This window comes from Rana temporaria, chromosome 5 (genome assembly GCF_905171775.1).
Source record: "Rana temporaria chromosome 5, aRanTem1.1, whole genome shotgun sequence".
Taxonomy (NCBI): Eukaryota; Metazoa; Chordata; class Amphibia; order Anura; family Ranidae; genus Rana; species Rana temporaria.
The window spans coordinates 158,248,318-158,263,483 of NC_053493.1; the positions used below are offsets into that span (position 1 = coordinate 158,248,318).

A 15,166-nucleotide genomic window follows, 5' to 3' on the forward strand; every position below is an offset into this window, starting at 1 on the left:
AAATACAGTGGTGCTTTCTCATCAACCTAAACCAGGGGTCTCCAAACTTTCTGGAAAGTTTAGAGACCCCCGGTTAAGGGAGTTGAGAAATCTAAATCTAAATCTGCAGATAGTACTTGCAGGCAGAAACCCTTTATAAAGCAAATTAAAGAAGCTTAGGCCTCGTACAGACGACCGCACAGTCCGCTGAAAACGGTCTGCCGGACCGTTTTCAGCGGACATATCCGGTTGGAGATTTCTGTATGAAATTGTACACACCATCATACAGAAATCCGCGCGTAAACAATACGCGGGGACGTGGCCGCGCCGTCGCCGCGACGATGACGCAGCGACGTGGGCAGCCCTGGAAGTTCAAAGCTTCCACGCATGCGTCGAATCACTTTGCCGCATGCGAGGGATGGTGGCCGATCGGACATGTACGGTGAGTCTGTACAGACGACCGAACATGTCCGACGGACAGGCTTCCAGCGGACATGTTTCTTAGCATGCTAAGAAACATTTGTCCGCCGGAAAATGGTCGGCTGGAAACCTGTCCGGTCGGCCATACACACGACCGAACATGTCTGCTGAAACTGGTCCGCGGACCAGTTTCAGCAGACATGTTCGGTTGTGTGTACGGGGCCTTAGAAGCAAAGAGCCAGTCTACTGTCCTTCAGGGGAGTCACACTGCTGCCACTGGTAGTAGAAAACTTACTGAGGTCAGTGGGAGTGAACTATGTCTCAGGCTTGTTGGTCAGTGGGAGAACCTGTGGTCAGTAGGAGGAAGAATAGTGCCCCATCATTGGTATTCGTGGGAGGAATAGTGCCCCATCATTGGTACCAGTAAGTGTAATTACACCCTGTAGTTGGTGTCAGTGGAAGGAACAGTGCCCCATCATTGGTATTAGTGGGAGTAAAAGTACCCCATCCTTGGTACCAGTAAGCAGAATTACACACTGTAGTCAGTGGGAGGAACAATGCCCCATCGTTTGTGTCAGTGAGAGAAATAGTGCCCCTATGTTGGTGTGTCAGTGGGAAAGATAGTGTCCCATCATTAGTGTGAGTGGGAGGACTAGTGCTCCATTGTTGATGTCAGTGGGAGGAATTATGGCCCACTGTTTGGTATCAGTGGAAGGAATAGTGTCCCAAGGGCTGAATAAAGGCAATGAGCTGCATCTGGCCCACTGGCCACAGTCTGGAGACCACTGCCCTAGTCTTATTGTAAGGATATGCTTTGACTTGGCCCTGGAGTTTCTGGCAGACTTAATAGCAGCTTGCTGAGTGCCAAAGCAAGCTGGTTCTAGAAAGTAGATCTCTAGATTGGGAGAATGGAGGTACATGTACAGTACATCATTACATTTACATGAATCCAATCGAAAGCTCATAGTTGCTCTCCCAAGCAGAGAAACCGGAAATAAAATAATAGAGTTACAGATTATCACGCAGCTTTTGTTTTTCTGTTACAGCTATTTTCATAGTATGGGTAGTTACATCATGTAGCCTCCTTACAACCTTCTGCTTGGATGTTTAAAGTGGTTGTTAAGCCACTCTAACCGTTTTTCGGATTCTAAAAAATGAATTTTTTTTTAACGTCATTAAAAACGATCATGTGTGGGCTTCAGAGCATTTTTCGGGTTCTAAAAAATGGGCAAATTTTTTTTTGAACATGCTCTATTTTTTCGGTTGTAAAAAATTGTCTTATGTGGGCTTTAACGACGTGAAAAATCTGCGCATGATCAGAAGCAACTTATGAGACAGGAGCGCTCATTCTGGTAAAACTACCATTCGTAATGGAGTAAGCACATTCATCACGCTGTAACAGATAGAAAAGCGTGAATTGTCTTTTACTAACACAAAATCAGCTAAAGGGTGACGTCATCCAAATGCAACTTCCCCTTTATAGTGCCGTCATACGTGTTGTACGTTACCGCGCTTTGCAAAGCCATTTTAATGATCAAGTTGAAAAAAACTTTGTTTTTTCTAGAGCCTGAAAAACTCAGTTTTTTACAACCCGAAAAATGATCGTGTGTATGTGGCATATCATGTATGCACCATCAGTGCTGTCTCCTTTTGCAGTGCCCCACTCTGTGTGTGTGATTTATAAAAAATAAATGCTGTATATACCTAATTTCAGAGCCGAAATCCACGATCACATGACCAGCTGGCTCTCTCCTTTCCTCCTCTGACAGATGTAGCAGGTGGGGCCAAGATTCCCCCTGCTGACGTCAGTCGGGAGGGGTGGAGGAGCAGAAAGCTGGTTGTGGATCTAGGCTCTGAAATTAGGTATATACAGCATTTATAAATTACACACAGAGGGGGACACTGCAATAGGAGTCAGTGCTGATGGTACATAAATGTTAGAGTTATTTAAGCAGCAGGAAAGGAAGAGGCGGGCACTGTCACTAGCTGACAGGCAGAGAGGGGAGGGGGATAAGGATACAGGAGCCCAAGGGAGACAGGGAGCAGGGCTGCAGATGACAGAGGCACATAAACTGACCAATGAGGAGGGAGAGACCTGGGAGAGCCGAGCCTTTTGTGCACATTGCTGGATCAAGACAAGGCTCAGGTAAGTTTTAACGAGGACTAGGGGCACTGATGGACGGTAAAAAACCTTGAGCATTTAAAACCACTTGCATTAACTATTTATTTAAATGATGAACAGATAAATCTACATATTTATGAAGTGATTTTTTTTTCTCAGGTGCAGCAAAATCCTGATGGATCTGCCACTCTGAAACTGGCTGACTTTGGGCTTGCTGTATATGTTACAGAGCCTATCTTCACTGTATGTGGAACACCAACATATGTGGCTCCTGAAATACTGCTGGAAAAAGGTGAATATTTTACAATATGGTACTGTCAGTCACTGGCTCTCCTTTTTACCTCTATAGCAATCCCTGGAGCGTCAGGCTGTGCAGGGGGCAGGAGCAGCTGGCTCAGGCTCTCAGCTGCATGCTTAGATCCTGAGCCAGCTGCCAGTCAGGGATCTGGGTGGATCCCGACATTAAAGTCGGGATCCCCTCAGAGTCTGGACCGGCTGAGTGACATCAGCCAACTACAGACTTTAGCTCGCTGTTGGTTGAATACAGATCATAGGACTGCAGAAATAAGTGCACTTCTGTGATCTACAGGAAAAGCAGGGTCAAAAGAGCTTTGGTCCTACTTCTCCTTTAATTTTGGTTTTGACACCTTTATGTGTAACGCTAACCAAGTGGTGGTGGATTATGTGCACTCTTTAATCAATTCCTGCCCAGGAGAAGAATAGTTCCCTGGATTTAGGTGGCACTTTGGATACAGGATCCACCCCATGGTATCTCTTCGAACTTGCTAAAACCTGAGCATACTCTGGGAGGCTGTTAGACTGGGCTAACCAGCACCCTACATTTTGTCTGTCCCATTCCTTCTTTGTGCCTTATGGCAATAGACCCCAATGACAGCTTCACTCAGCACCATCTATTTCCAGAGCACATCCTCATCTTAAGTTAGGAGAAGTAAAAATCCAAAAAACTGAAGTATTTTAACTCTTTACTGAGTTGATTTAGGTAATTACATACTTCAGTCATCTCAACCCTGACAGCACATTCCTTTAAGGTTTCAAAGGTCCAGAACAAGAGGAGAGCCGAGTTGATGAGACTTTACCTTTTGAGGGTTTTTCCAGAGTCCCGTATCCCATGTAAAGGGGAAGCAAATAGTCCCAATAGTCCTGCATTTTCCCTCCCCTTCCTCCCCATTAAAGGGAAACTCCAGGAGACCGAGCATCACAGACAACATCCTTTCTGTATCCTAACAATTGTATTCAGCAAAATCAGCGTCATTGTCATTTGTTCCATTTGTTCCATATAGTGCTACAGCTGTGTGCTCTGAACCTATGCTTTTTTTTTTTTTTGAGAGCTTAATAAGTGCATGGAGAGGAATAACCGTTTGAGTGCAATATTGAACAACTTTATAGGTGTGAGTCACCAGGGAACTCGTGGAAAGAGAGAAAGAAATAGAAAAAGGAAAGGGGGGAAAAAGAAGGGGAGAGAAAAGGTAAAAGGTCATCCATCTGTTGCATCGGTTCAGGGTGGGTCCTCCCGGCGGTGCCACAACTCCCAGACCTCATCACGGGCCTCCAGTCTGTGCTGCGTTCTGGCTGTCATCCTATCCATCAGTTCCACATCTTTAATCCTGGCATAAAGAGCCTCGGTAGGGGGGTGGAGCTGCGTTTCCAGTGCAGTGCCACCAAACAACGTGCTGCCGTGAGTACATGACGGGTCAGTTTTTTGTAGGGGGCAGGAATTTTTAGTGGGGATAGTCCTAGTAGGCAGAATTTCGGAGGAAGGGGGATCGTCCTTTCGAGAAGCCGAGCCAGCAATTGATGGACCGAATTCCAGAACGGGGCAATCAGCTGGCAGCTCCATTAGATATGGAGGAGGGTACCCCTAGCCCCCTGGCAGCGCCAGCAGCGGTCAGATGTAGTAGGATAAATGGTGAGAACGTCAGGGGTCATATACCAAAAGTAAAGGATTTTGTACATGGTCTCCTTGTACAATGTACAAATCAAGCCTTTTGCTGCCTGAGCCCAGATCACCCGCCATTGCTCCATGGAGATCTCCTCACCAAGGGCCTTCTCCCATTTAGCCATGTAGGCATGTTTGCCCATAGTGTCCACAGACCAGGCGTTCAAAATTTTATAGATTTTAGAGATCAGGCCTTTCTGTGTGGAACCCGCCAGAATCAGCCTTTTAAATAAAGGCATCGGGGGAGAAAATTGCAAATTTGGTGCGATAGACAAGGCGTAATGGCGTATCTGGAGATATCCATAGAACTCTCAGTGCGGCAGATCATATTTGGCCTGTAGCTCAGCAAACGGGCGCAATCTGCGGGTCAGTGGGTCTACCAGATTTCCAAAGTGGAAAAGATTCCGTGTGGTCCACGGCGAGGACATTCGGTGGGTAAGGCTATCTGGCACCTTGGGGTTGCAAGCAAAGGAGGTCAGAAGGGAGCTGTCGGATGTCAGCTTATGTTGGCGGATCAGTTTGCGCCACATTCGCCGGAGGTGGGTCATGGGGCCCAGCATGCGTTCGGGTTCTACCTCTACGTCTGCGCTCCACAGCAAATTGTTTGGGTGCACCAGGGCAAGCCATAGCTTCTCTATTTCCGTCCATTTATTGTATGAGCACAGGGTAAACCAGGAGGCTATGGCCTTCAGCTGGGCTGCCTAATAGTATTTAACAAGGTCAGGAAACGCTAGGCCCCTGTCTGAGCGTGCTGCCTGTAACACCGAGCGAGGGATCCTATGTCTCTTGTAGTTCCAAGTGTACTGGAGCAGGTCAGTCTGGAGTTTTCTCAGGTGGGCATAGGGCACCGGGCACCGGGATGGGCAGGGTTTGGAACAGGTATAGTATTTTCGGGAGGATCATCATCTTTACTGACGCCACCCTCCCGAGTAGAGAGATGTGGTGTTTCTTCCACTGCAGGAGAAGGGCCCTTATAGAGCGGAATAAGGGGGGGAAGTTCTGCTGGTACAGGGTGGTGAATTTCGGGGTGATATGGATCCCCAGATACTTCAAGGAGGAGGATTTCCAGTTATATGGAAATTTTGCTCGCAGGTGGGCAACCTCCCCGTCAGGGATATTAATCTGGAGCGCCTCCGATTTAGATACGTTGATTTTGTAACCCGATATAACCCGGTATCGGTCTATTTCTGCATGCGGTTTTGGAAGGGAGGTCCTAGGTTGGGAGGGAATGTTAGGATTATATCATCTGCGAATAGAGAAATTTTAAACTCCCGATCCCTGACTAATACGACCCCTGAGAAGACTATTTTTAACAGAGCCCTACTTCTCATGTTGCTGCACACTAGCATGGGCAAACACAAACAAAATTAGACCAATGTACTAAAGAAATTCCACATAATACATTAATTTCACTTATCCATGTTTGTTGAAAACCAAATCCCGGTTTACTTATTTAAAATGCACAAGATTGGATAAGTGAAATTAATGTATTGTGTGGACATTGTGAATTTCTTTATTACATTGGTCTCATTTTTGTTTGTGTTTGCAGAAAACGAATGTACTAAAATTTCTTCTGCAGTGGAAACGTCTAACTAGAAGTGTCATAAGTGTGGATCTCTTACAAGCCCATGAATTGAGACTACTGGAATCCTGTGTGTACATGCATTTGAATGTGTCTGCATTGGAAAGTTTGTGTTTTTACTTATAGGGGTTGTAAAGGAAAACATTTTTTTCCCTAAATAGCTTCCTTTACCTTAGTGCAGTTCTCCTTCACTTACCTCATCCTTCGATTTTGCTTTTAAATGTCCTTATTTCTTCTGAGAAATCCTCACTTCCTGTTCTTCTGTCTGTAACTCCACACAGTAATGCAAGGCTTTCTCCCTGGTGTAGAGAAAGCCTCTTGAGGGGATAGGGGGCAAGCAGGCAAGTCAGGACACACTCTACTTTGCAGATAGAGAAAGGAGCTGTGTGTTAGTGGGCATCCTGACACTCCTGCTCGCCCCCTCCCCCCTCAAGAGGCTTTCTCCACACCAGGGAGAAAGCCTCTCATTACGGTGTGTAGTTACAGACAGAAGAACAGGAAGTGAGGATTTCTCAGAAAGAAATAAGGACATTTAAAAGCAAAATTCGAAGGATGAGGTAAGTGAAGGAGGACTGCAGTAAGGTAAAGGAAGCTATTTAGGGGATTTTTTTTTTCCCTTTACAACCCCTTTATTGTTGGGCAGCCTTCTGGTAACGTTTATTTGCATATAAACCGTGGCCAAATCAACATAATAATTAATTTTATTCAACAGGCTATGGGTTAGAGGTTGACATGTGGGCCACCGGAGTTATCTTGTACGTACTGTTATCTGGCTTTCCCCCTTTCCGGAGTCCAGAACGCAATCACGAAGAATTATTCCAGATAATCCAACGTGGAGAGTATGAATTCTTGTCACCGTACTGGGATAACATCTCAGATGGTAAACATCCTAATCAGTAATGTAATGAAAATGTTACAGATCACAAGCTTGTCTTTACCTAATTTTTTAAGGCAGACGTTGGGTACTTATTCCTGCAATTATTTAAAATACATTAGTTGTTTAGTTAATACATCATTTCATTCGATTTTTTTGGGCTCCAAAATATACCAGTTTTTACAATGGAAAGTTTGAAGGCAATTAGTGATAATTAAAAAGAGGAAGCGGACTGTGCTAGTTAGTGTGAACTATCATGTAGTTATTGTAAGCCTTATTGTAATGCCGTCAATGTTTATGGTGTGGGTGCCATATTCAGCATGCAAAATGTTGCCACTATGTATTGCCAGTTTATGCATGATTCTAAACTTAGGGCTTTGACATGTTATTTGTCAGTATAAAATCTCTGGGGTCTGCATTTGGAAGAGTTTCAAAACTGTTCACTTCATTACATCCACGCAAACTTATTTACATTTCATAGCGTAATGTTTTCAGTGAGACATCAAGGGCTTATGGCAGCCCTTGATGCACATGTTTAGCTCTTTGAATAAACCTCTCGAACTTCTACATGTATTTCCATGGACTTGTGTGTGTGTGTGTGCTTGAAGACAAGTCAGGCCAGACAAGGCTTCACAGTGGCAGTAGTTGGGCTGAGCTGTAGATGTTTAACCAGTCTCACAATAAAAGAAAAAATAGTGCATACATTTGTCCAAAAATGTTATCTTTTTAGGGAGTTATGATCATATTTGATTTGTATTGTAACTGTACTGTCTGCCCTCATGTTGTAAAGCGCTGCGCAAACTGTTGGGGAGTTTAGTTTAAGGTTTAGGATTATAATTAAGGTTGGGATTTTAGGTGGAAGTTGAATGTTCAGGGCTCAATTTAACTGTCTAAATACATGTTAGAGTTGTAGAGTTATGGGTCTATTGTTAAGGCATAGGTCAGATCAGGATTTTGAGGGAGAAGTCTTAAGCTGCCAACATACCAGTAGATTTTTTTTTTAAATGTTTGATTTTAGAATTTGTATTTGATTTTAGAGGATTTTAAAGTAATGACACGAAAGAACGTTTTGGCAAACTATTTTTCTATACATGTTTGAATGAAAATCTAACTGTATATGGCCAGATTAAGTGTTAAGGGTGTGCCATAAGGTTTTAAAGTAGGGTAGGTGTAGTGTTATGGGGTTTTCCAGCAGTAGGGGCATTTTTTAACATCTGTGCAGTCAGGGGACTGGAAGGGAATGTTCTCACTCCTGATGTTGAAAGCTCCCTGCTGAACCCCTGGTGTACCCGTCTTTCTCCTTTCTCTATTTACCTTTCCTCTCTTGTTTTTTCTCTCTCCTTTTCTATTTTCCTTGCTGACTGCCCTTTCGTACTTCCCTTCCTCATCATTGAGCTCCTGTAGGCTCTGGATGAACAGTATATTTCCCCTCTCCCTTTTTTTCTTTTGACCAGGCCTCCCACTCATATCTTAATTTGTGCCTCAGATTTGTGAAGACATAAGTGGTTCAGACTGCATGATATTGCCTCGATTGCCTGGATGTGGTTCTTTTGCGATGTTCTGTGAACAAATGACCCTTGTGTCTTAGACGCTGAACTTATTCCCACAAATTGATGTCTCGTATGACCTGTCTAATCCATGTTCTTTTATAGTATTAGATTGTTGCCGCTCTCATTTTGCTTTTGGGGAGCAATACTTGTACAAAATATACTGGTATTATTTTATGGGTACACTTAGTTTCTGTACTGTCTTATTTCTCTTGTTATACTGAAATTTTTTAATAAAATCTCAGTTAAAGAAAGCTCCCTTCTGAAGACTACTAATAAGAAATGTTTAAGTAGACAGTTGCCACTACATTGCCTTTTTAGAAAATGTTTAGGGAAGATTTTAGAATTAGTGTTTTGATATCCAGCTTTTGAGGAAGCGATCTTTATCTGTGATCATACCAACTTTTCCATTAGGAACCACAAACACAATTAAGTAAACATTGAATATTGTGTTAAATTTCTGATGTCTTTCCTGTTTTCTACATGTATTGGTTGTTCTTGGTTTAATAACCAGCCTGAAGGATCCTATACTTTTTCTCTTAACCTGTTAACCTTTTCTATTCATCAAAGAGAAAGAAATGGATGAAGACTTACATTATCTTTAAAACAAGCTAACATTTCTAAGTTCTAGGAAAAAAATTGTCTAAATTCTGATCAAGAATTTAAAAAAATATAATTACATTTTTTACCCGCATTCATACTCTTTTAAGAACTGTCAACGTGTGTGCTTAATTGTTTTTTGGGTGCAGCATATTTCACAGAGGAATAAATTGAACCCCTGTGTAAGCATGCAAGTCAGTCAAGGTATTGTAAAATCAAAACTCTTCATTGGTAGACATGGTTTGAGTAAGTAACCTAAAAAATTCTAAAGTATTTGGATTAGCGTGTGTAGCGCTCACCCCCGAAGGAGCCGCTGGTTGAATTTGGGATCGGCCTACTGAGTAACCCTGGCGGTGTCTAGGGGTGTAATTGTGAGAACAGAGGTAGTGAGCGAAGGTCCAGGCAGTGAATAAAGTTTTTTTCAATGCTTTATTCTCCAGGCCAAACACGGCCGACATCAACATAAATTGGGAAGGTCAAGGTTGATGAAGGAAGAGAGAGAGAACCTTGCAGTATCAGGCCTGGATATTAAATGGAGCAGTCAGTACTGCTCTGTATAGTACCAATTTGCAACTCTTCGCCACTCTGCTTGGAGTGGGTGAAGTGCCCCCGGACAGACCCCTGCCACAAGCCTGGCAGCCGAGGTGTCACTTTAGATTTCTGGGAGGAACAGGCCTCTCTCACAGACCTGGCTCTAGGGCCTCTGCCACAGGCCAATTTCAATAAAGGACTTAGGTGGATAAAGAGAGAGCAAATCCTCCCAGTAGACTTTTCAATATAGGTCCCCGGATGACAGCAAGCATACCTGTCAGTGGTCCGGTCACCCGTTCCCAGCTTGGGATTTTTTTCAATAGGAAGCACTGGGGTCCCCTCTCGCCTCCAGATGAGGCTCGATGCAGTCTGTAGCTTTGGCCAGGTAGGCCGCGCCGGCGGGGTCCATGGATGTGCGCACCCTGAAGGTGGATGCCGCACCTGGAACGGGGACCCCGCGAAGATTTTAGAACACATGACACCTGTCACAGATATACTCCTCTCCAGCACGCCCCGCGAGGGAAAAAGCTCCTCTAATTGGCTGCTGGAGAAACTTACTCTGCCAGAACCCCTCTGGCGCCAACTGCCAGCCAGGGATGGTATTGCATCCCTGGACCACAGATTGGCCCAGTGGAAATTTCTGAAATGACAGGAGTCCCAAATTTCAAACAAATTACGAATGGGAGCAAAGTAACTCTCCCATTCCCCCATTAACTTTAGCGTAGTGCCCATGCTGAAAGCAAGGGGGCGCTACACATGATACTAGGATTGCCGCCTCATCCCTTATAAACCCGAACACATATGCATTAAACAGGTTCTGAGGCTAATTTAATGCAGATAAGGCACCGAGTAAGTTTAATTACCACCGTAATCATCCACAGAACCTATGTAATTCATATGTGTTCAGGTTTAAAGGGATGAGGGGGCAACTCTACATGACACACAGGGAACTCGCATATCAGCAATGGCAGCCTACTTACTTCATTACTACAGATTTCCTGGTGTGGTGAGTGAGAAATTGAAATTCTCCTTAAGCCCAGGTTCACACTGGGTACGATTTGCTTTGATTTGAGATGCGATTTCACATGTGAAATCGCATCTCAAATCGGCAGCATTTGCCGGCAATTGTCGGCAATGACACCGTCCTAATCAGTGCGACGCCGCATCTGTGGCGGTGCACCGATTTCAAAAAGTAGTTCCTGTACTACTTTTTGCGATTTCGGGCCGCGATTTACATTGACATCTGTGCAGAAACCTTAAATCGCGTCCGAAATTGGGACTGCCAGCGGGAGTGAAGCCGTGCGAGTTCAGCTGAACTCGCACGGCTTCACTCCGGCAGCCCAGTGTGAACCAGGGCTTAATATGCATAGCAAATACTGGCAGATACGTAGAAGCTGCCCAAACCCTGAGCAATACTTTACCATAGCAACAATGTAAAATGTTGTATGTGTAGAGCTGGGCACAAAATCAAGGATATATTCTTATTTAGCGCGATCTCTTCCTTTTTTATATATTCTTATACCTTCACATCAATTTAGTTGGTTATTACTCATGCTATTTTATTTTCTTAATTTTTTTCATGTCATGTTACAATCTTGTTGATTTTTCTGAATTGTCCCTGACAAACTTTTATCCTTTATCATTGCAGAGGCTAAAGATTTAATCAACAGCTTGCTTGTGCTCAATCCTATGAAGAGGTTTACTGCTAGGTGTGTTTTACAGCACATGTGGATCAAAACAAGTGGGCAAATGAACAGTCATAACCTGCAGAGAGAAGTTAGCATGAATATTGATCGCCATTTCCGCAACCATATCTAGAAACCTGGTACAAAAAAATGAACTATAATTTTGTAGTATACGATCTCTGTATTCACACAATGTAAAATCACATATTGTCATATTGTACGTATCAAAGAATGTTAATATCTGTACTGAATAATTTTAGAATACTGTTTGGATGTAGATTAAATCTAGGATGGGAATTTGTCAGTTGTGGAAGAAAAAACTATAAGCTCTAATTGTTTGACTACCAATGGAAGTTTTTGCTTTAATATACGGTACTGTTACTGATAACTTTTTGAAGACACCTTTATTAATTTCACCGTTTCATAGGTTGTTCTGGTGATCAGTGTCACCAGAATAAAAAGTTGTGGATAATAATCCAAAATGTTACAGTTATCACACTTGTTCTGCTGACTATTGCGCTACTGCCATGGGTGATCTTTCCAATGGGACATAGACAGCAAAACAAAGCCTCTCAGGTTTTTAACTATTAACTAAATCTTAAAGCATATCTAATCCCAAAAACAAAACAAAAAAATACATATTGCATCTTACAAATCCTTAGATGTGATGGCTGCATTTCTTCTTCTTTTTTTATTTTATTTTTTACACATGACGATCGGGCCAGAAACACACCTCCTGCCTTAAGCTGGCAATGCACTGATTGAAAATCGGTCAGTTCAGAAGGGACTGGCTGAATTTCTTTCAGTGTGTGGCCTCTGCTGCTCGACAGAAGTATATTATTTAACCAATTTCTGTTTATGGGTTTGACATGTTGGAACATTTTGAAATGATCAGCAGCTGCAGCCACTATTACAATATAGATCAGTATTTTCTGACACAAAGTAAAACAAACAATGGCCCATGGGACTTTAAATGAGATGTTCATAATGATCAAAGGGTAAACAAGATGTACGAATGTATAAACTAACACAGTTTATTGGAATAGTATAAATCTTCTAGTATGGGATTATTGGTACAGGCTTCTTGCTCTTGTCCAATCATAACCTATACTCCAATTGATACTTCACTTATTTTTACAGACATTGGATATACACATCAGCCCCTGATGAAGCGAGTAGAGCTCAGGAAACGAGTTGGGTTATAGATGTATTATTTATATCTGTACTATTAATATTTTGTGATTATATACCATTATGGCTATGTTTAGAGGACGTTTATGCTATGTTGCTGCTTTTATGAATCTGTCACCCATGCTCATGTCTTGTATTGGATGATGTTTATACTATTCCAATAAACTTTGTTACTTTATACATTTATACATCTTGTATACCCTTTGATCATCATAAACACCTCATTTAAAGTCCCACGGGCCACTGTTTGTTTTTACTTTATGTAATATGGGGATGGAGGCGTTTCATGTCGGGGGGCAGCTTTCAGACCTTCTCTAATTTTGAAGTATATTCTAAAACCAACGAATGCGGCTGTCAGAATGCAATGCCCTGATGTGTTTTTCTTTTTGGGTTAAAGGATTTAACTAAATTAATAAAAGCTGACAATTGTATGCACTGCTGTAAGTGTTTAATGTTTATTCTCAACCCACTAAACTGCACTTTTGCTGGATAGCTTGGTCTGTTAAAGAAATCTGCAAACTATATGACTTACTGGCAGGATCAACAGGTAATAAAACTATATTACCGAGAGACCAAGAAGAACAAAGACTGCTGTGTTAATGATATTGTCAAACTGCATCATATATGTCATTTTTGATTTTGCCCATAGTCCCATATTAAAGTATATCTAAAGTTTTTTTTTTTTTTTTAAACAAACATGTCATACTTACCTCCTCTGTGCAGTTGGTTTTGCTGGAAAGACTGGGTTCAGGTAAGTAAAAGGGGGGCTCCGGGGGACAGCTGGATCACAGGAGGTTAGATTGCATTAAGGTGAAAAACCCTGAGGGTTTGCAACTCATTTAAGTTAAAGCCCAATTGAACTTTCAAAGCAGCCACAGAGTAGAAATGCGTGTTCCTTGTCAGCATCCCAATGACTAGAGAAAATTACATATGCTCTCTGTAATGGCATTTTAATTTTACTTGTATTTTAATCTTTTGTAAAATGCCATTTTAGATTCAGTTGTATTTTAGTCATCTACAGTAAATTTTGCTAAACACAAAAAGTTAAGTTAATTTAAGAGTAATAAAAAGTATGGATCCCAGTCAATGCTTTTTACAGGGAAACACATCATTAGAAAAGAGAAGTTTGTGACATCACCACACACCAGCAGGCAATATGATTTTTTTTGCAGCTGAGTGTTTTTTATACTATCCTTTTTTAATGTGCTTGGAAAACTTTTTTATAGTTGGAAAAAATCCCCTAAAAGAATTTACCGCACATGAGTTCCCCTCTGTTTTTTCTCCTTCTATAAAATCTGAATGGAACTATTGAGCTGACACATTAAGAACGGCTTTTATCTCTGGCTATACACTCTATGGAGTAATAAGACCGAGAGATCTGTGGGTCACTATCCAGGAAACATCCCTGTGTTCCAGGAGAAAACACAGGTAGGTGTATGTGCAGCTTACCAGGGAGCGGAAGATCAGAAGCTGATTCCTTCAGACCTTCAGACACTCTTGCAAGAACAACTCCCGTAATTAGGAGTCCATCAAATCCGGTAAGAGGCCATCTGGCTGCTCGTTTTGTCCCCTGCAAGGAGTGATGTGCCTGTGCAGGATGAATAGGATAGCGCTTCAGTGTTTGTAGGACCACACAAGCCGGTTTCTTTTTCTCGCTCTGGACTCCCTTTATAAATATAATTTTATGGCAAACAGGAGGCTCATATTATGCTATAATCTTTCTTTACTGTCATCCAGCAGCAAGAGAGTTAATGAAAAGAAAAAACGTTACACAGATAGGTATGCAAATGAACATAGGTAGACTGTCCAATCAGGTAACAGGAGTATGTTATAAAGGTGAGGTACATGTGATATTCTTTCTCTTTCTTGCTGCTCCAGCCAGATAAGTACATTGAAATTTTTTCCTCAGGTGCTTCTACATATATTATATATATATATATATTGTGACAAGGTCGCACGGAATAGCGGTAATGTAATGCAGCAAAGTCGCTGAACTTAGGCAATAAATATGGCTTTATTGCACTCAAAAGAAATAATACAAAAACAAAACGGCCTACTCCAGCTTAGGAGGCTAACTAACAGTACGGTCCCTGACTACTGTGTACTGGAGGGGCTATTCCAGCCTCCAGTATAAAACAAATAAACAAATAATAGTCCAAATAAGTGTTTGTCTGTGACAAAGAAGACAGTCTCCAACCTGTCCTGTTCAGCTCAGCATGCCTCTCAGACTGAGCTCTCCCTCCTCCAGTCTCTATCAGGTGTTGCGTAATTAATAGGGAGAGAGAGGAGGTTTTCCTGTTGGCCAGGCTTAACCCTTTCTAAGACAGAGAAAGCTGATCTTTCCAACCTCTCACTGACATACATGGAATCATGTACCCTGTCACAATATATAACTCATTACATATACATATATATATATATATATATATATTTATATTCATTTTCTGCAGAGTTTCCCTGCAACCCTGCGCTTGTCACAGTTTGCAGGGCCGTACTTTTTATCTTTAACGGCAGTCCCAGCATTGCCCACCCCCCTTCTATTCATTATGTTCCCAGGTGGTCTCCTCACCATTCCAATACCCCCGCTTACAGCACACTCACTTGTTCTCTGACAGCCCGCGTCCCCTCACCGCGGCCGTTCGGCGGTATCCCGGCAGTCCGGGATATCGTTTCCTCAC

General features: G+C 42.4%; 1 protein-coding gene across 2 annotated transcripts in view; it reads left to right on the forward strand.

Annotated features, from left to right (window-relative positions):
• DCLK3 (doublecortin like kinase 3) overlaps positions 1–13,164 on the forward strand; it is a 42,865-nt gene extending 29,701 nt beyond the window's left edge. Inside the window, exons 3-5 of one of the 2 annotated variants that reach the window (XM_040353297.1) lie at positions 2,681–2,813; positions 6,773–6,940; positions 11,261–13,164. In XM_040353297.1, the coding sequence (XP_040209231.1) occupies positions 2,681–2,813; positions 6,773–6,940; positions 11,261–11,430 (471 nt within the window). In that variant the 3' untranslated portion in view covers positions 11,431–13,164. The remainder of the gene's footprint in view (positions 1–2,680; positions 2,814–6,772; positions 6,941–11,260) is intronic. The other variant, XM_040353298.1, reaches the window with a different exon arrangement.
• The last annotated feature ends 2,002 nt before the right edge of the window (positions 13,165–15,166 follow it).